Here is a 20,413-nt window from a genome sequence, read left to right as displayed (position 1 = left end):
CTGGTCAGACACAAGACCCCTCCTGCTCCTTGTTAGCGGAGAGAGCCTCTGCCAGGCTTTGAGCCTGCTTGGCCGTATGTCAGCATTGTAGCCTCACCTGGTTAAGCGGGTGGGACAGAAACCTCTGGGTGTTTCATGTCTCTTTGACCTGTGCTTCATTATACGTGGCTTGGGTGATAGAAAAAACTTTTTTTTTCGTTGATTGTCTCTATGAAAGCACTATGTCTATCACTAGGATAATGAGTGTTATTCAAGTTATCTGTTCTTACCCGGCTGTTTTCGGTTCTCTTCTGACACATTGTGGATTAACTACACAGTCCAGGACAGAATCTACCGCTCAGTGACTTGGCTAGCCGCTTGTTTTGCATATCTTTACCCAAGTGTCCTTATCTGTGCTGGCTTTCCAAACATGTCAGAGTGCTGATCCGTGTAAGGTACTATCTTGGCTAGACAAGGCTGGTATCTCCTAACTCTGTCCAGGGTAAGTTTGAACAGTGTTTTTCTTGGAAGATGCAACGTAGCTCACTGGAGAGACTTACTAAATCGTGGTGGGGCCCATCCAAAAACAAATGAAACCTAACTAAACCCCCCAAAATTCTATCAAGCCAAACTTGCCACCTGGGGTGTCACAGCATTGGTGCGTTTCTGTGGCTGGTACCTGCAGCTTGGAGAAAGTCCCAGGTAACTGTGTTGGCAAAAGAACTTATCCTACGAGTAGTAACGAAGCCTGGTTTCCCAAGCACGGTCCTATTTCTTTTGACCTCCCTCTGCAATAACCCCAGGTGATCCCAAATCCTTTCTGGTGCTCTCAAACTGAAAAAAGAAAAAGCTTTTATTAGTAAAATATATAGAAACTGCTGCGAAGATCCCAGAAGGAACCACAGGCTACAAGGACGTGAAATCCTGGCTGCTTCCAATTAAAAGCAAACAATAGCCCCGTCTTACGTCAGGCACCATTTGTCAGGCTGTTATCACAGTTCATGCTGACCACGGTGTTCTTTTGGGAACTGTTAGGAATGTGTGTATAACCCAGTGAAACGGCGGCAAGAATCAGAGCTGAAGGATTTGCATTGCTTAGAGCCACAGGTTTGCAGCACAGCAGGGTGGTTGCAGCCAGTTTGGCTTTTGGAGGTGTTGGTGTAGCTGCGCTGCTGCTGCTTGAGCTGGGAAGTAAAGACAAGGCAGACGTAGAAGCTGACTGAAGTCACTAGAGTAATTCAAGGTGAACTAAGCTGAAATCATTGAACATTGATAAGAACATTCGTGGATGCTGGGGGTGGAATAAAGCAAGGTGGAGGGACGCACACACCTTGCAGGTAGTCAGACCCAGCGTGAATGCCGGTAGACCTTCTTCGGAAACAATTATGAGCTTGGGAGGAGTTTGTCATTGCTTGTCTGCATAGTTAGACGAACATTATCCCCACAACTCGAGTGTAGTGTTTTTGTGTCAAAGCAGGGAATTTGACAAAAAGTGCTGATGAAGGTCAGGCTAAGTGCAGACTAAAAATACATTGTGTTTGTCAGTGTGAACACTTCCACTTATTAATTGCCAATAATAAAAAAGTCCTCTGAGTCCATCTGTTACAGTTTCTGATTCAGACACTGGATGTTGAGGGCATTTGGCAGGATTTTGAACATCTCTGCCTTGTGAAAGATGTATTAGCTGATTCAAAAATGGCAGCAGAATTTTTCTGAAATTTGTTAAAATCACTTCAGCGTTTAGGTCAATAATTCATGGACCAAATTATCTCTGTTAAGGCACTATCCTGAGCAGTGGCTGTGAGGTACTGGGATCAAAACTGAGGGAAGCCAGCTTTCAATCAGCTTGTTTGGGAGTGTAGCCGCTCTTTATCAGTAAATCAAGGACTTGCATTAAGTACAGAGAGGTCGCATACCAAGCAAGTGATTAATAATACTTGATTTTTGGATTGCCACTTATGAATAGGGATAGCAAGTGTACACAAGATTTATGTGCTGGGAAATCCATAAGAAAAAGGCTCTTGAATTTTTCCGTCTGATCACAGGACATCATCACTGTGAAGCATAAATCTAAATGACAGTGTGTTTATCTGGCTGTTAAACAATTCCCTCCGTAAGAGTGATAGTTCAGTATGGAATTTAAGGGGCTGTACGTTCCTGCTCCTGTAGCGTGACACTGAGCTATAGAAAGTCTCTCCACTTTACTTGTCACGTCTCCTCTTGTGGTGAAGAGGTGGGACACTTCAAGGAGCTTGTTGCTGTAGAAAGCTACCTCCACTTGTGGCGTTCAAGGCTGTGAAAGCATCTGAGGACGAGCATGTCTTATCACCAGTTCCCATGCTAGCGGCTGGTTTGTCCTGCTGATTGACAGCTGTGATAATGAGGTTTTTGTGATGAGGCAATCAGTGCACAGAAATGTTTTTATGTCTTGTGGTCTGGGATCTTGGGCTCTTTGTGTCCCCGGAGAGGCTCTGTCTCTAGTTGGCTGGGCCAGAGCGAAGGGCAGAACATGGAGTGACTGAACAAGCAAAATCTCTGCTGCCTTCTCCTCTCTGGTTTAGGGGGCCGGTTTGCCATAACTCTTCTAGAGCAGTTTGGTATCAAGACAAGAGCCTTCTACACATTTTTATGTCCCTTCGATATGGAAATACCTAGGGAGCAAGGCAAGTGCATTAGTCCTGTTCACCTGGGCAACATGTTAAGACGGCTTCAGCTTTGAAATCTTAGTGTAGCAGTTAACAAAATACTGGGTGAGGCAGGGGGCATAACTCTGGTTGTAAGGTTTGGTAAACAAGTTTTCTTTTTTTATCTTTTATCCTCTGTTTTTGTCTCCCTGGAGGTCACGGAAGGTTGTTTTCCAAAGCACCCCTATCACCATGGCAAGAGTCTTGTTTTCTTTTTCTCTTCCCACTGCCCCTTTCCTTACTGTGCATCTCTGAGTTACAAAACCCCCCAGCACTGGCTGGCAATTCCCGTCTCTTAGGGAAACGCAAATTCTCAGCGCAAGATTAAAGTTCACCGAAATGAAGTGGCAGGGAAAGTGTAGAGTTGTCCATCTGTGGCTGCAGAAAATTGACTTACTGTATATTCCTGCTGTGGTGAGGAGCTGATAGAAGTAGCTGGCTTGCTCGATTTCAATATGAATAGAAATGAGTGAATGAGAGCCACAAACCGTAGAGGTAAGGGCACATGCTAGAGATGGCCCAGGTTTGAAAACGGATCGTTTTGATGCCTGTAGTGCATTGCTCAGGCTGAAATACAATTCATGTTTCAGCTGATAAGACCAGTCATGTGTGAATTTTAAATTAAAATCTGTATGTTTCTTACTGAGATGGGACTTCTTTCTGTAACATCCAACCATACCTCTGAAGTGCTTTGTAGGCATTACTCATAGAAAGTAGGAGGTTTTCCATCTGTATGTTAACATTTTGGTGGTTGCTATGTTTTAGCCACATTGAAGGATGAAAATTCTGGTTCCTGATGGACCTAAAGTGTGGCCGAACCCCCGCCTGTCTTTCTGTGTGACCCAGGATCCTAAAGGCAAAGGGAATCTTGAACTTGGCGTGTACAAATTTGCAGCAGCCTTAACTTTGAGATTTTATTAATGTTACTGAAACGTTCTTAACCTGACAAGCCAACTCCTCTGCTCACAAATGTTGTAGCGTCTATCAGGCAGAAGGAACTGAAAACATCTAGTTCCTCCTTTGGTGAAGCAAAGAGCTGGGAACTGTCTAAAAATTAGAGATAAGGAATAGAGCTGAGTACCACAATGTCATTGACGTGCAGGGTTGCAGGAAGTGGATGAGTTCACATCTCTCACATCCATGGTGACCTAGAGATTGCAAAGGGCTGGGATGTCGGGGGTCTTCCCGCTGCTCTCGCCGTGCAGCCACGGGAGCGCGGAAGACAGGATCCCCACTGGGATGTCACTGCACTGCTCAGAGTGGACCTACAAAAGGTTACCCTTGTATGGTAGCAAAGTCCCCGGGCTCCTGATGCAGGTGACTCCTCATCAGCTTCACCTTGTGGAAGTGGTCGATGCCTGTCTATAGCCTTCTAATCCCTCTGTCAAGCAACATCCCACTTAACCTTGATGGAGTGACCATAGACCTTAGTGCCAGGGGACCGAGTCCAGGCCACCGTGTTCCCCACAGGTTTTTTTTCCCTGATGAAAGCTAGCTCGTGGTCTGGGTGGCATTTGCCTAGATGAACACCTCTGTTTAAGGAGCCCCTGTTACTAGATTTGGGCTACATGGAGATGACCCTGGAGTGATAAGACAAAGAAGCTTAATCACCTCAGCTGCAACTTTCCAAACAGATAAAACTTTGACGTGCAGCTTAATTTAATTGATCTAAATCACAGACATTGTCATATGTTGCATGGTCACGTTATCAGTCTAAACGCTGTCCTGGATTTGCAAATCTTCATGAGCACAGATGTGCTTTGGGCGCAGCGGCTCATTGTCCCAAGGAAAACGAAGGGAGGTCTTGAGTGATGTCTTGTTTTACAGATGTTGGAGTTAAAAGCAAATTTTCCTCACAAGTAAGTGCAGATTGTTTCTGTTATTGATTGCCATGGTCTCTGCTTCGTTGAGACCGCGTGGCCCACTTTGTTTTTGTAGCTGCCTTTTATTAAAACCGACAAAGAGGTATCAGCGTCTGAAAAGATGAATCCTGAGAGTCCCCTGGGCGGCATTTTCATGGCGTAAAGTGATACTGGCACATTTGATCCACAGATGCTTTTAACACACTAATAAAACAAAAGCCTTGCTTCCCAGGGTGGTCTGGTACACTACAAAGCTTCCCGTAGTTGTCCGTGCTTAATGGGCCGGACTCCAAGGAGCGCAGAGAACCCGCAGTTCCTCCTACATCAAACTGCGCTCGTGGGATTTGGCCCTGTGTTGTAAACTGGGGGAAAAAATTCCAATGCATATAGTTTTTTAAGATAGACTTTGCTGCTTCATTCAAGGCTTATAATAGCGTTTCTTATTCGCATGGGTCATCTGTGTTGGGTTTCAGGGCTCCTGGGACTGGCAGTCCGAATGCAATCATCATCCTTATTTCTGGTGGCCAGCATTTCCCGGTCCTACTCCTCTCCCATTCGTACAATACCAGACTTCATAGGAAGCCAGCCAGAGCTCTGTTTCAACATACAAAATAGAATATTTTTGTTTTGGCATTTTATTTGAAGATATATAAAAAAAATCAGATCTGAGACATTTCGAATTAGGGCCTATCGTGAGCGGAAACGTTTGACCTCAATCTGTCTATGCAACAGCTCCCGATCTGTAAAATGGGGATACCATCTTCTCTCATTTGGAAGCGGCTTTATGAAGATGAATGAATTTTTGCAGAGCACTCAGATGTCAGAGTGATGAGCGCCACAGAAAAGCTTGGGGGGAAATAAACAGTTCTGTCTGCAGAGCAGGCTGTTAGTAGTAGCTGTAAATAAGATATGAACCACACTTTGATCAGGGAGACTAAAGCAGATATTGAATAGCTGCTCATAAATAGAGCATCATCCAATCTGCGCCCTGAACAAAGCCAGACCAGATGACTGTGTAATTAAAGAGATATCTTAATGCAAACAAGCAACAGGACCAAAGGGAAGTTGCATCCATGAGCTCAGTGCAGGCTTTTCATAGCTTTAGGATGCTCCGTTTTGCAACTTTACCGTTAGCTGTGTGCCCATGTGAGAAACATCAGCCATTAGGGAGACTGAAATATTCTTGTCCTAGTCACCTGTTTCGATTTTCTTTTTTTGCCTTGCCTCTGCCAGCTAGTTATCTTGTACAGCCTAGGGGCCAAAAGCTAAACATGCATCATTAAAACACTGTCGGAGCTGCAGTTAGCGGAAGGTGCGTTCAGCCGGCCCGTCCTCTACAGACCACGCGAAGCAGAGACCAGCGGAGCGGCGCGTGTCCGAGGCGCCGTGAGAGCCCGCGGCCCCTTCCGCGGCTCCCGGCTTGGCCGCCTGAGCCAGCCCAAGGGCCTGCACTCGCCCCGAGCGAGTCCCCTTCTCCCCACCTCGAGGTCTGCCTTTGCCTTTTCTGATTGCACGGCCTTTGGGGCTGTGTTTCTGCAGGGACGAGCTTAATTAGAGGTCGTTCGTGGTTTGTTCTGCCATAATAAATGTGATTAATAATAACATTGCAGTACTTCACAGCAGTCTCATTGCATTTGCTTCAAAGGAAGCACTCCAAAGTCAGATGAGAGTAGATGAGATGAAGATCTGACCCACTGTAATTACTGGTCTGGAATATCTCGTTTTCAAGCGGAGCCATTATCTGCAGTAGTAACTCGTCCAGCTGTTATCGTAGGGAAAAAAGCACACAAAAGGTAATTTTACATAAGTATCTGTGCAAAATAGCCACCAATAGTCAGCACAGAGAGCGTGGTTAAAGGCCCTTGAAGCGTGCTGGGAGTTGCCAGATTTCAGGAGATAATGACGATGTGGTTTCGGTCTCTACGTTCCGGTGATCTCATTAGCCTCGTTATTAATTAGTCTCCGTGCTGCACATTTCGGCTCCAGTTTCTTGTCATTAGAGTGACCGGCCTGCAGGCGATGGGCTAGTGAGGTTCGGGAGGCGGGGAGGAGGTGCCAGCCCTTGCTCCGAATCGCGCCAAAGGAAAGAGGAGGTGTGGGGTTTGTCCCGGGGGAGACCCAAGCCAGCCTGTACCTACCTCTACTTAATCAGGCTGAGCTTTAATGAAGTGAGAGATGGACCCATATTATATTGATGGTTATTACTTAATAAAGTTTTTATACCGTCATTCAGTAATAAGAAGTGATTGTCTAAAAACCGCACATTTTCCAGGTTCTTTACTGAGGAACACTTCAATCAGGGAGACACTTATGTATTCTTAATTATTGCTGTGTAATAAGTGACAAAGCCCAGGGTAGCGTAATTAGTAATACGTTCAGTTGGTCTAGTGAACAGTTGTACTCATATTCTTAACACCTCCCTTGTAATATTATTTTCAGCTGTTGTTGCTTTATCTGTTAAACATTTATTTTACATTTTGCTCATCACAAGCTGTTGAAAATGTAGCGTGTTTGCTAATCGCCCTGGAAGTAGCAGGGTGCCGTAATTCTGCCTGATCAGTACAGCAACACGCGCCCTGCTTACCTGCGGCTGCTGGGCAGTCATAAAAAATGTACTGTGCAAGTGGTCATTTTATTTCTGATTGCTGTTTATTCTGCAGTGAACCCTTGACGTGCAACCATCTCTTTCAAATCAAATACTGAAAGGAAAAGCAGATTTTAGAAGCGTTCGTTTTAGTAAGCTGTGAGAGCATCTGTCCCCAGACCCGTCTGGTGGGAGGTACTTTCCCATTAATTCAGATCAATAAATAGGAAGAGGTCTATGAGGGGTTTTCCATCCCAGTTTCACCACTGGCCATCGGGGTAACGCAGTTAAAGCAGGTGAGCTGCAGAAGCGCCTGCGGAGGCAGAGCGAGAGTCGCCTTCGTTTTAAACGCCGCGCAGAGAGAAAAAAGCCATTGCAGAGAGCAGCTCTGCTGCCAGGTTCTCCGGCTGGACTTCACACTACTGCGTCCTTAAAGGCAAGGCTTTGTAAATCCGGCCGTTTGGCTTTGCAGGGAACGAGGAGGCGGGCGTTTAAATGCTGCGTTGGACAGTCCCGGCCAAAACGCTCCGCCGCCGCCAGGCGAAGGAGCGCAGTCTCTCGGAGGAGGTCTCGTTGCGCGGTGCGTGCTCGTGCCGCTGCCCTCTTGGTGCAGGTCAACACCGAATTACACCTGGTGCTTTCACGCTGCACTCCTTTTGGGAACAGTCTGACCCTTCGGCCTGCTGGCGACAGGGAAAAGTGTCGCTAAGAAACCCAGCACGGCAGGGGCAGGTAGTAAGGGCCTGATCCCGCTCGGTGGGAGCCCGAGGGGTTTCTCGGGGAGCAGCTAGTTCTGTTAATTGCTTTCAGCTTTGCATAAAAGAAGGCGGCTAATGCACTTCTTCTTGCTTTGTTTTGCTTTGCTTTGTCCGCAACAAGCGTATTTTAGGCGGATAAGTCCCTGGCCGCGATGAGAAGGAGGACAGGCTCAGGCAGCATCCGGGGCGCGCGACCTTAAGCCAGTAGGTGGATGTGGCTGGCAGGTAGGTCCCGGTGTGGCCCCGGCGGGGTACGCGTCACACGTGTGTGCCCCCCAGGCCGCGTGTGTCCCCCCAAGGCACTGAGCCGCGCGTCGCGTGGCCGGGGCCGCCCAGGGCCAGCAGCCGGGCCGGGCTGACGTGGCCCGTGGCCATCGTGAGCCTCCGGGCGAGTCGCTACCCACTTCTGCTACTTTTCTCCTGATTCCCGTAGTCTCTTTTCCCAAGTGATCTCAGTGCGCCTGGTATTGCAACCGGTATTATTTCATTACACTGTAAACACAATCCCTGTGAGGCGTTTTGAAAAAGGAAGTTACACAACTTCTGAAAAGCGAAGTGAATTTAAACTACCAAAGTTTGCGTGAGCGTTTCGAGCCGTTACGCGTTCTGCGTTTTATCGCCTAATGGAAAGGATCGAAAGCAAGGGCGCTGCTGCGGCCAGGGCCGCCCGCTCGCTTTAAGAGGTGCTGGATGCCTGAGAGCAGTCTATAAAAATTCCTCCGACTGTTCGCTACTCAGGTGTTTTTCTTTACAACCAGGAACGTGGTTGCTGACCCCTCTGTACTCGCAGACATCAGACGGGAGAGACCAGGGAGGTACGTGGCCGCCGGGGCGGGAAAGCTTGTCCGCCGCGCGCCTGCCCCGGCCGAGGCCGTGCAGGATTTCCACCTCCTCCTCCTCCTCCTCGCGCTGTTTCAGAGCAGATCTGCTGCTTTCCTAGGTTTGACCATTTAGAATCGTTCATTTTTTAAGCCACCTTCCATGTCTCAGGAAGCAGAAGTGGCCACGTTTTACCGGTTGTTTCCGGTAACTTAATGGCAAGCGCGAGGCAAAAATGAAGAGTCACAATTAAAAACATGGGGGGAGTATGAAGCGAGAACACGGCACATACGAAAAATTTTGTTACAGCACATTTGGAGAAGAGCAGTTTCTCATAGGAGGCGCAGACTGGCCAAAAAAAAAGAAAGAAAGAAAAAAACCAAGAGACAAAGCTGCGCGCCAGCCGCTGGCCGGGCAGGACGCAGCTCCTGCAGGTGCCGCCGGGGCCGCGCGTTTCCCGCCGCCGCCGCCGCCCGGCCGGGGCGCGCCCCCGCTCTGTGACGTCACAGAGCACGGCTACCGAGCGGATACAATGTACCGCGCGTCGCCTGGCAACGGCCGGGGGGCGGGGCGAGCGCGCTGCCAACTGTTGCCGGCGGCGGAGCGGGGCCGCCGCTGCCGCCGCCGCCTCCTCTTCCTCCTCCTCCTCCTGCCGGTGCGGCCCCTCGGCGGGGCGGGGCGGGGCGGGGCGGGGCGGGGGCAGCGCCTCCCTCCCTCCCTCCCTTCATTCCCTCCTTCCCGCGGCCGCGCCAGGTACCGGGGCCGGGAGGGAGCCGGCATCTCCGTGCGCGGCGCGGCGCGGGCGGGACGGGCAGCGGCGGGGCTGCGGGTCGGTGCCCGGGAGGGAGGCAGCCGGGGCCGGCGGGCGGGCGCCGCGGCAGCGCGTTGCGGGGGTCCGGGGGAGGGGGGCCAGGACCGGGACCGGGGTGAGGGGGGGCCGGGACATCCCCGCGCCTCCCCGCCTCGCTGCTTGGGGTTTCGCGGGTTGCCCGGGGTCGCCGGGAGCGGCCCAGGTGGAGCTGAGTGGCTCGGTTTCCCGTGTTTGCCTAGGGAGGGGCTCCCGGGTGCGCGCTGCCAGGTGACCTGCGTGGAGGGCCGGGGCCCGAGTGGGAGCCAGCGGGTCCTGGAGGGCGCTGGCGGTAACGCGGGGAAGCCCCCTGCACCGCCTGGCGCGGCGGTGGCAGCCCAGAAGCGGGCTCGGGCCGGCGTCCGCGGCGGTGCCCGGGCCGGGTCGGCGTGCCGGGGCTCGAATCGTTGGGAAGAAGACAAAGGTGTACTTCCGAAGGGTTAGTGCAAGCCAGGGGCTCCGTCGGCCGGGGGTCTGGGTTGCCTTTGCTTGCTGCTGAGTGTTTTTAATACCAGGCTGTGGTTGTGAATATGTTTGTTGGCTCCAGTAGGCTGGTGAGATGGCCAGGAAAAAATGATTTGCGGTTGGCGTGTGGCTGTCATGACAGGCTGCTCTGCGGGACTGCACGCCAGGCTGGTGGTTAGCGTGGGACCTGTGTTGTCCTAACGAGATTGCAGGGCCGCTCCTGCCCCAGCGGGCTTAACTGAGTAGAATTGGGCCGTTGTTACGTCCTGGTGGCAGGAGAAGGCGTTTCGCAGGTGAGACCTTCCTCTGCAAGCTTTCGGTGATGGGAGGCGTTAGCAGTTTCTGGTCTGGAGTGATCTGCGGCGCCTCCGAAATGGGGTCGGACAGTTGTGTGTTCCTGTGGCGTGGAGGACGAGTCCCTGGGGTGCAGCTCCCAGGGTGCAAACACCGTCCCACCTGTGGGTGCTGTGTGGCTGCTGCTGCTTTTCTTGGTGGCGGTTGAATGCTGCCGCTTTGGTGGTAGCGATGATCGCTTATCCCAGCACGCTTGCAAGGTTAGTGGCTGTTGGGCTCATCTGGAAAGAGCTCATATGGTTTTAGTGATGTAATTACTTGCATTAAGAGGGGGACAGAGGGGAGAATACTTCTGAAATAGGTTCATTGTAACCCTCTGAATGTGGGCTTGGTGGTACCTGTGTACAAGCCATGAAAGCAGTGCAGTTTCTCTGTGCAGTAGTAGTAGAGGCACCTCCGTGGCTTTTTCCATCCTGTTTGATACGTTATTGTAACTACGGTGGTTAAGAACGGTCTTACCCGTCAGCTGGCTGTGCTGAAGGTGGGATTGCTCTCTGATTGTGAAACCTGACTTGGCCTATGTGAATCGCTTCTTGGCTCTGGATAAAAAGAGGGAAAACAAAGTGGGAACTTGAGTGTGATGAGAGTGACCCTCCCCCTCTGGCCCTGGGGAGGGGGAAGAACATGGTGCCACCACTAGGTATTTTTAGGAGCTTCAAGTATTAATCGCAGGGCTGGATAGAGGAGACTGGAGTTGTGGAGTTTGGGGTGGCTGTTTGGCAGTCTGAACAAATCAAAGTAGCTTGAGTTGTTCCCGTTATGAGACATAGTAGGCTCTAAGCAGCTTTAAAACCTCTTTTAATGGGCTCCTTTTAACTTTGTTGTTTGAAGAATTACTGTGAACATCAGTGAGTCTCCAAGAAGCCACCTAATGTGCAGATGTTTCTCAGCTGTGATTGCCTTGTTAGGGCTCTTACAGCCATGATGGTTGGAGGATCACAGCCATGTGCAAAGGCTTCGAAACAAAACACTCTCCATGCCGAAGCAGCCAGCAGAGTGCAATAGCTTTGCTTCAGTTATTGATTAACCGGTTCTGTTATGTATGCGTGAGCAAACCTTAAGATCAACTCTTTCAGTCTTCTGTATACAGTGTCCCAATGAAATGTTTTAAATGTTTATAAACCTAATCATGGATTGCTGCAGCATTAGGTCTTTTCTGAACTTCAATATTAGCAAATGCTCGCCGTGTTTAGCTAGCCGACCTCTCAAATTCTGAAGCGCAGCGTAACAATCTGATTCCTTTTGTGCTTCCCGTAGTTGTTTAGGTTGATGGCTGCAGTGAACATAAGACGGGCTCTGTAAGTGCTTCTTGTCAACCTAAAACAGTGTTCTGGGCACTACGTTGCAGCTAACACTGGTTAGAAGTGCAGGTCTTTGGGTGTGACTCTGCTTTGCGTCTTGTTCTCAGTGTGCAAACTAATGTTGTTATAAATCATTTCCGCGTGGTCTCTGTCAGTTTTGCCTGTGTGAGTTCAAGGGGAGGAGAAATCCCGTGCCTACATATAGCTGTGAACTCTACTATAAGCAGGGTTTTATTGTATTTTACCATATAAGTGGGAAAAAACACAATTTGCTGAGTGTGCCACAGTTTGTAATCACTGGGGTCTTGGTTTATATTTGTCATACGTCAAGTACTATAATGTGCTTGATAGACTTCACAAAATGTTAAAGCAAAGCCCATTTACAAATGACTCCAGTCACTTAATGCTAAGAACATGAAAGGTGAGAATCTTTAAAATAAATAAATAAAACAAAGCTTTAGGTGGGGAGACAGAAAACTAATTTGAAGTTCAGGGCTTGCAGACTTTGGAAAAAGGCTGCCATTCCAGTTATTCCTGCAACAAAGACTCCTTAACCTGGGGTTTCCCCAGCCACCAGCTGAAGAGCAGCCAAGATCTGAGAGCTCCTTCCTCCTCAGAAAGGAGAGACCTTCAGAGCTGCTTCAATATTTCTTAAACATGAAGTAGGTTAGTTGCTATTCAGACTGACCAGTGAGCTCTGGGAAGTGTTTCTATGTAAACTAAAACCACATCCTTAATGTTTTCCCTCGATTTGCTGATATAAGCTACTCGCCGTCAAGCACAGTGGGATTTCTGAGTGTGCTGTGGGAGCTGGGGTGGGACTGCTCCTCCTGGGGTCTGAAACTATTCCCGTTCCCCAGTTGCTGCTCCTCACTAGTGACTGCAGCATCATCTAATCCAGTTGGGTGCAAAGACACAAATATGATTTGTGAGGCAAAAAGCTTTGCTTCCCCCCCCCCCTTCCTTTAAGTCTCTTTCTTTCCCTGTGTTTGCTGGAGGTCAAACTTGCTGTAGTATGGAAAAGAAATGCAAATACTACAGTTCCCAGATTCTTCAGGGATAAGGAAAAGTTGACCAGGGCTCCTGTACACGATTAGAGTAAATACGGGCAGAGTTGTCCCTGGAGACAGCGTGCTTCTCTCCAGTCCACACGCAGCTCGTGCTGGACATCTCTCCTGGGGGGGCCTTTCCCTCCTCGTCCCCCAGCAATGGTCCACAGCGGCACCGAGTCTGCCGGGAGCTCTTGACCCCGACGCCCACAGCGCCTGCAGGCAAGTGTGATGCAAGGTTTTTGCTATTTACTTTGTACCCAGTTGGGTGACCTTGAAGCTTGTCAAGGAAAACAAGTTACTGTGTGAGCTCGGCTGTCTCCTGAGCTGCAAGCGCTAGTTGCAAAAAGCATCTTGTAGCTCACAGACTTGGTTAATTAAGGAATTGAACTGAGAAGCAGGTGCTAGGACTATGCTTGAAATAAGAGGCTTAAAATAAAAACATTTCTTTCCGATTCTCCTGGATGTGGTCTAGACATTCAATTGTAATATTGCTTCAGAATAATTTAATCTCAGCTTAACTCTGACCCTTGGTCATAAAGCTTGCATATACTGGGGTGTCTTTGGGCTGCCTGTTTCCTGTGAGTTGCAAATCTGCATTTCCAGTGCACAAAGGATGTTGTGGCATCTGGCCCTGCAGTTAGCCATATGGTGCCCGGGGCACAGTGGTCTCAGTAATTTTGTCACCAACTGTTTGTGCTAACATGACAGTAAATGCTATTACCTGCCATGTCCTAGTGCCAGCTTCACTGGTACCGTTGCTGAAAAGGGGCAGGTTTCACGCAGGCCAGCTTGAGAGTTAGTCTGACTTTAAAAATAGGAAGAGATTGTTTCATCTCAAGGCTAAGACTTCTCGAGAGTAACTGACGTCACATTTATTATCTGCCAGCCATGCAGGTCGTCTTTTAGGCAAACGTGAATAATTTGTAAGTGTATACCAGCTTTTTTTCAAACCAAGGGCTGCAACACCCGTATGCATCTTGCAAAAGCGATGCAGAGTTGACCATAGCTGATTTCCGCAGTGGCCTCTGCCCTTGGCCTTGCGCCCTGGGGAGAAGGTGGAGGCCGGTCCCTGCCCTGCGCCCTGGCCTGGGCGAGAGCGAGGGCGAGGGCTGTCGCCGCGGTTAGCTGCGCAGAAAGGGCTGCGGTGCCCCTTTGCAAAATGTCTAGTGGCTTGCACAGTCCAAAGCATTTCACACTGTGTAGATGCTGAGAAGCATGACCAGGGACTCCTCTATATATATATGTATACACACACACACACACACTTTTTTTTCTTTTTAGATAATTAGGTGTCTCTCCCATTCTAGCTGCAGTGGTTACCTTCAGGGCTTCTAAGCGACATTTATGACGTCTTCACAGCATATCAGTGTGGTGTCACTTAGCGCTTTTTTTTAGTATGTGAAAGAAAATGGGAGCTGTTTTGTGGTTCTGGAGTTAAAAGTGCTCTGAGCAATGCCGGGACGAGGTGGCAAACGATGGGTGGCTTTTGTTCGATGCGCTGGCCACGTGGAGAGGACAGGGGAGGCACTGCCTGGCCCCGCGCTGCCGGCTGGGATGTTTCCCTCTCCTGCAAGAGGATGCTCCCTCCGCTGAGCCTCCCGTGGTGACTGGTCGCCTGTTATAGCCAAATAGCAAGAAGCGGCCCAGGGAGCGCTGTGATGCGACTTCAAAGCGATGGGAAAGAGACTTTTTTTCTTTTTCTCTTTTACTTTCTTTGGAAGATCAAATTAGCTGTCTGCTGAAGCCTCTTAATGTTGAAAGTTTCAGAGCATAAGCAATGACCTGTGCAAAGGAGCGCTTGGATCTAGACCCTGGGCATGATGAGGTCTGGCACGTCTATTAGGGCCAATTAAAGTGACAGGTAGCAGAGTGTAAACACTGCCGGCTCCTGCCGTTCGGGGCTGGCCCCAGCCTGCATGCCGCCTCTCTCCATCGCGGTGGAAAAGGCACGTCGGTTTGAACCTCCTCTTCAGAGCACAAAGCAGCCTTTGAAAACGCTCTGCTCGTGTGCTTCAGCTGGAAGAGCCCAGAAGCTGAAGTTTAGTCTTGCAGTCAAAACCTGTTGTCCTTGAATTGCGGGGTTGTGGGAGAAACAGATGTGATCTCAGGTGTGAAATGGGGGCTGGCAGAACGCTGCCGCGTATTGCTGCGCTTGCCCTCTGCCTGGGGACTCTTGCCAGCTTTCCCAGATGCTGTCCAGCTCTCAGGATGCATTTGGGTCTTAGGAATAAGCTTACCCTTAGGAATCCTTTCCGCTATGTGCAGCAGGAGTGTGTAAAATTTTGCCTTAAACAGAGCTTCAAACATTAGACTTGAGTAACCAAACAGTTGGGGGAAGCTCTGGCATTGAACAAACTGTAATTTGAGGCACTAAAATAGCTTTTTATTTGAATAGCTTGGTAAAATAACTATTCTCTGTACGGTGATCTTGAACTCCTTGAGAGATTTTAAACTCTCAGCTATGTCAGGAAACGCGCTGCTCTTTTCATGCTGAAGTAGGAGACAACCAGTTTCAACGACTTCCGTCCTCGCTTCCTCCCCCTGCCAACCCTCCTGAAAGCTCCTTTTCTGCGTGTGGCCGCAGCCGTGGGATGAGAGCCGGCAGCCGCTCAGCGGCCCGCTGGGCCAGATGCTGAAGCGTGGTCTCACTGAGCGCTTCTGCGTTTTCCTCTGGGCAGAGAGTGAAGGATAGATCAGCATCTCCCCGCCTTCGCTTGAACTGAAAAGGAAACGCGGGGAGAAGCTGTTCCTAAAATATATATAGAGCCCACTGAGTAAATACGTAAAACTCTTGTGTGGGAGCGGTGTCTTTCTAAAGTGTAGTGGTGAGAAACACTTCACATCCTTCTTCACTGCTCTGATTAGGAGAGCACTCGCTTTCTAATACAGTGGCCCCCTAAATAGAGATGAGGGAGCCTGGGGTTTTTTTCCCTGGTGCCCGTGTAGGGGTAAGTAGCATCTCCTCTGAGACCGCCAAGCCCAGCGCATCTCCCTACGGTGCCTCTTCCCCTCCTGTTGTGATGAGGAGATTTTTTTCCCTGCGCTTTGCTGGGAAGAGGCTGGCAGGGGCGGGTGCCGGGACTCTGAACTCGCCTCCGTCCCACCACTAATGGATTCAGCTTGTCGAATGGGTGCAGGACCGGGCTGACTCTGGCGAGGGAAGTGTCGTGGCTGCTGTATCTTCAGGATCGCTCCCCACCTGAGAAAGTCCAGCCGGGTCACTGCAGGGCGCAGCAGAGCTGTGGGCCCGCACCCACCCGCCGCCGCCACCGCGTGGGAATCGCTCCCTCCCAGCTCCTGCGGCTGTTTGGGGCGGCTGTGCAAAGGCAGCCTCCGCTTACTCACCCGTCTTCAGTGCGGATGAGGCTCCAGCCACACAACTGCCTCTGTCAAGCAAGGGAATTCATCAGTTCTTGTGAAGTGGCCTTGGATCGCTGGGCAGCAGGTGCGTCTGTAGAGCAAACTGTTGCTGAATATTCAGCAGTCGCTACACAAGCGGCTGGCCCGTTGCCTGTGAGGCCCTTGGAGATATCTTGAGCGTCCGTTTAGATAAAGTGCAGAGCGCTTACTGCTGTACTGCCACCAACACAATATAGCTGTGCGTGGTGCTTTAATATAATATTCTTTTATTTATTTTTTAATGGCAGTCTTCAAGATCATAAGCAGCAACTTGATCTTTTTTGACTCGGCCAGCAAAGAAGGGAACTGTCTAGCAGAACTAGAAACGCAGTGATTCATATTCAGATTGTCAGAGCCTCTTGCTCATAGTGGTTTAGGCTTGCGCCTGAAATGCACTCGAACACAAATGACTCAGGACAGAAATGTCTCATAATCTTTAACATACTGCTTAGACTCAAGAGTTAGCTCTTTTAAGGCTAGCTGAATAGCGCTTGTTCTTGCCGAGCTCTCATTTGGTACACGCAGTACTACGGTTATCTAAACTATGAAGGAATAAATTGAGAGGTAAAGTTCTGCCCTGAACTTCTTTGAGTTAACTCCCTGAGGTGTGGTCCGTGAGCAGCTTGCGCTGGATGGCAGCGTTGGAAGCACGGCGCTGCGCGAAACCTGATCGCTCGGAACGATTGCAGATTTAAATATCTTGCCGTGCAGTCAGTGATGTATGGATGCCTGTGTTGTTCAGCAGTGATGTGCCCCAATTCTGACGACTTGTGGTAGATTCTTAACCTGTGTAACCCTTCCTTTTAAGGGACTTTGTCTGTTTTCTTCTACTGGTTATTTAGGCCACAGAAGGAAAACTTTCTGTAATCCACTAAATGTGCAATTGTGACGGTTGCACTGAAGACTGCAGCTTCCCTGAGGGAGCTGGAGAGACCTGGTGGTGTTACGCGAGGCCCGTGCGCTACAGCATTTCTATGTGCATCAAAGACTTCCTTGGGACTGGAAACACTGCATTTCTACCAGGGATTCTTCATTCCTAACCTGTATCTTGAAGCTTAACAGCTAAGCCCATCGTTCCCACCTACAGAAAGCAGTCCTGCAGGCTTCAGTGCAGCGGCTGTCCCCAGTCCTGGCTTTGGCACGTCGTGCTGAAGCTGTGATCGTTAGCATGGGCTGTGGGTGGACCCTGGGCCCTTGGAGTATGCCAAATCTCCCAGTGCGGCTGCTGGAGCTGAGCCTTCCTGGCAGGGCTGCCTTTCCCATGCCTTGCTTTGAGAGCGCTGTCGGCGCCGGGCGTGCGTCCAAGCAGGGGTCTTCACGCGGTTTGGCTGCCCGGTGCTCAGGCAGCTGAGATGTGCTCCCCAAACGCACGGTGTGTTTGCACCAGTCTCTGGGGTAGACGCCAGACCTGCGGAGAAGAGGGGGGCCAGCAGTCCAGGACGCGGTGTACCACATGGTGGCCTGTCCTCCCGCAGGCTGAGGCCTGGAGGTGGCTGAGGGGTATGTCCCTCCTCTTCTGCTTGAAGAGCCTGGGCCCGCTGAGCTCCTTCTGCCCCATCCCCACCAGGCTGTGGCTGCCTGTGGCACAAGGGAGGACCATCTTCCAGGGGGACTCCAGGGCTCACAGTGAGGCATTTCAATAGCTGTAAAGCAGGTGTTCAGGCTCACACTGGGTCACTGCCCCAAAGAGCTTGTCCCTTTTTTTTTTTTTTTTCCCACAGGGCTTGGAAGTGGAAGTTTAGGAGCAGAAGAATAATTGCACTTCAAAAGGAGACTCCGTGGTGTTAAGCAGCTTGGATACAGCACCTTCTGTACTGCAGCTATAAATCAGTGCTCCGAGAAAGTAAACATGAGAAGGTTAGGTAGCCAAAAAGTAGTAGGAAAGAAAAATGAGCCCTTAGCCCTTAGAGATGATGCATATTTAACTGCTTTTAGACTTTTTTTTTTGAGAGCCTCCAGGCTGCTGTTATTAGAAAAAGCAAATGTGTGGTGTTACCTGCAGGGAGCAAAAAGGGAGTCTTTCATGCTCTTCTTGACCTTTACTTTCTTGTGTTAATTTGTTTAATACCAGTGAGATTTGGCTGCTGTAAAGGCTTATTTAAGCAAAGGCTTCTCTAAGACCTCCAGAAAAGCTAATTGGGAGGTAGTGCTGGGGCAGGAGTTGTTTCTTTTTCCCCTTCTTGACTTGTGAACTTTTAACTCGGGGATCTGCTGCCTGTGCAGTGCCTCTCTCTCCCCTCTTGGATCAGACTTTTACCAGCTAGTGCACTTCCGCAGTGGCAGTCAGGATTTAATTGCATGCAACTTTTCAGATATCTACTCCAAGTATGTACCTAAAGATAAAGGCACTGCAGGCAGAGCTGTCCTTTTGACTGTTTGGGTATTCATCAGTTAAATAGCTTGTGGGAGGAGCAGGGGTTCTTTTGAATTCCTTAAGCCTCAATACACAAGGAATGTGCACAATCATATAAATCGGTATTTCAGGGAAAAAATGGGAGATGAGACCTGCATTTCTAGTAGCAACTGTTGCAAACCTTAAAAAGCTGCAGCTTCTGGCTGGTTCTTTTCACACTAAGGTGAAAGAGAAAAGGAAAAATTGCTGTCATCAGCACAGGGCATCACCGGTTGAGTAAAAGGAGATTTTTCACCTTCTGGGGCTCTAGCAAAGCTGTGTCTGCTGACTCCGTGCTGGAGCTGGTTGCATGTTGGAGGCCACAGAGGAAGACTTGAAGCCGCGTCACATGCTGAAAGCAGTGTCTCTCCCGCAGCGTTCCCACAAGCCTGCTTGCGGGACCAGGAACGCGCTATGGTGCGAGGCAGCTGGTGCCTCGGGACTGCTGGGCAAGGAGGGAGGCAGGGTGACAAGTGGACCTCAAGGCGAGATATTTCCCTGAATAAAGTGCTTCAATGCTTGTGCCAAGAAGCTAAACCTTAAATGCGTGGTTGTCTTAACTTGCTGGCAATACTTCTATTGTAAAAGTGCGTGTGGAGGTAGCTGGTGAGGCTGGGAGTGCAGATGTGAGTCACTGCGATGGCAAAACTCGCTGGGTAGCTGCCAGTTCCCTGTGTTGTGCTAGATGGGAACTGCAGCGTTGCATTGCCACGTATCAAACGGAGGACAGAGAATAAGATCTTGTGCTTTATTTTTTCAATTAAGAATTTTTATTTATCCCTCAAGGACATGAAAATGGAAAACAGCTCGTCTTGGCTATTGGAAATCTTCATGGGGGAAGAGGAGGAGGGGGGAGACCAGCAGCAAAAGCAGTGTTGCAGTGCTGAGAATGACGTCTTAGTTGAGTCAGTGCTTAATCAAGGCACGTGGTTCCAGGAAGTGGAACAGATGGCTTTGGGTTTTTTCTGCTCACTTATATCTTTGTTGTTGCCAAGATCATAAATGTTTTAACACCTACCAACTTCTTCCTCTCCCCCCCCCCCCCCAGTATAGATTTTACACACACATGCAGACACGCACAAAGATCGAGTAAATTGCTACAGTAAATTACCTGGCTTGCTTTTGTGTAATCCACAGTATCGGTGCAACTGAGAGTTGGTCCTATGACTAGGTTCTTACAAAGGATGCTTCTTTTTAGATTTAAAAAAAAAAAAATCTGTGAGGATATTTATTACTCCCACTGCATTTGGAGAGTAAATTAGGGCAAAACCGACTACATTTTATAGTTGGGTTTTGTGTCCCTATCCTGTAGAAGAGACAGTAGGTCAAAGAGATGTAGTATTCAAGGCCTTATGGGAGAAGCAAGCTACCTCGGAGGCTTGCAGGATCTGGCCTTTGTAAAGCGGGCCAGGCTTTTTATTTTATGGCTTTTATTTAATGTCAGTCATGTTTATCCAGACAACCAGAGAACTGGTTATTGCTGCTCCTGTTTCCTCTCAGCTGCCTTGGAGGGTGAGCTGAATTGCGTCCCGATTCTTCTTTTCCAGGGCAGTGAAATCCAGGACTGCATCTACTTGGACAGCGAAAGCGCCTACAGTGAGTCAGAGCTCTTTCCTGATGAAGACACGATGACTCTAGCACAGCAAGAGCTTCACCATGAGTCTGACATGGACAGCGCTATTGAGAGCGCTCAGAGCTCAGAGGCCTCTGATGTGTGTCGGAGCGAGGAAAAGGACAGTGTGCTCGGTGGCCTCTTCCTGCCTGGTGACAAGTGAGTGGTGGTTTTGCCCCTCGGAGGCCCTGTTTTGAAGCATGCCTCAAAGGATGAGGGAGGAAGGAGCCTTTATTTGGCTAATCCCTCCTGCAGGAGCCTGAGGATGGTTGAAGGTTTTAAAAACCTAATATCCATGTAAAATA

General features: G+C 49.6%; 1 protein-coding gene and 1 long non-coding RNA gene across 6 annotated transcripts in view; one reads left to right on the top strand and one right to left on the bottom strand.

Annotated features, from left to right (window-relative positions):
- RAB11FIP4 (RAB11 family interacting protein 4) overlaps positions 1-20,413 on the top strand; it is a 126,334-nt gene that overhangs the window by 89,649 nt on the left and 16,272 nt on the right. For all 5 annotated transcript variants that reach the window (XR_011135518.1, XR_011135516.1, XR_011135517.1 and 2 more), the window contains exon 4: positions 20,044-20,267. Coding sequence is in view for 2 of the 5 variants with exons in the window: in XM_068913836.1 (XP_068769937.1) it covers positions 20,044-20,267 (224 nt within the window). In the remaining 3 variants the exon portion in view is untranslated. The remainder of the gene's footprint in view (positions 1-20,043; positions 20,268-20,413) is intronic.
- Positions 15,067-17,598, bottom strand: LOC138061626 (uncharacterized). Its single transcript, XR_011135520.1, has 2 exons — positions 16,051-17,598; positions 15,067-15,904 (listed from the first exon to the last, which is right to left on the bottom strand). It is a non-coding gene; the product is annotated as an uncharacterized lncRNA (long non-coding RNA).

The sequence above is a fragment of the Struthio camelus genome, chromosome 19 (assembly GCF_040807025.1).
Source record: "Struthio camelus isolate bStrCam1 chromosome 19, bStrCam1.hap1, whole genome shotgun sequence".
Lineage (NCBI taxonomy): Eukaryota > Metazoa > Chordata > Aves > Struthioniformes > Struthionidae > Struthio > Struthio camelus.
Note: the sequence above shows the minus strand (reverse complement) of the source record. Positions and strands in the feature narration are given on the sequence as shown.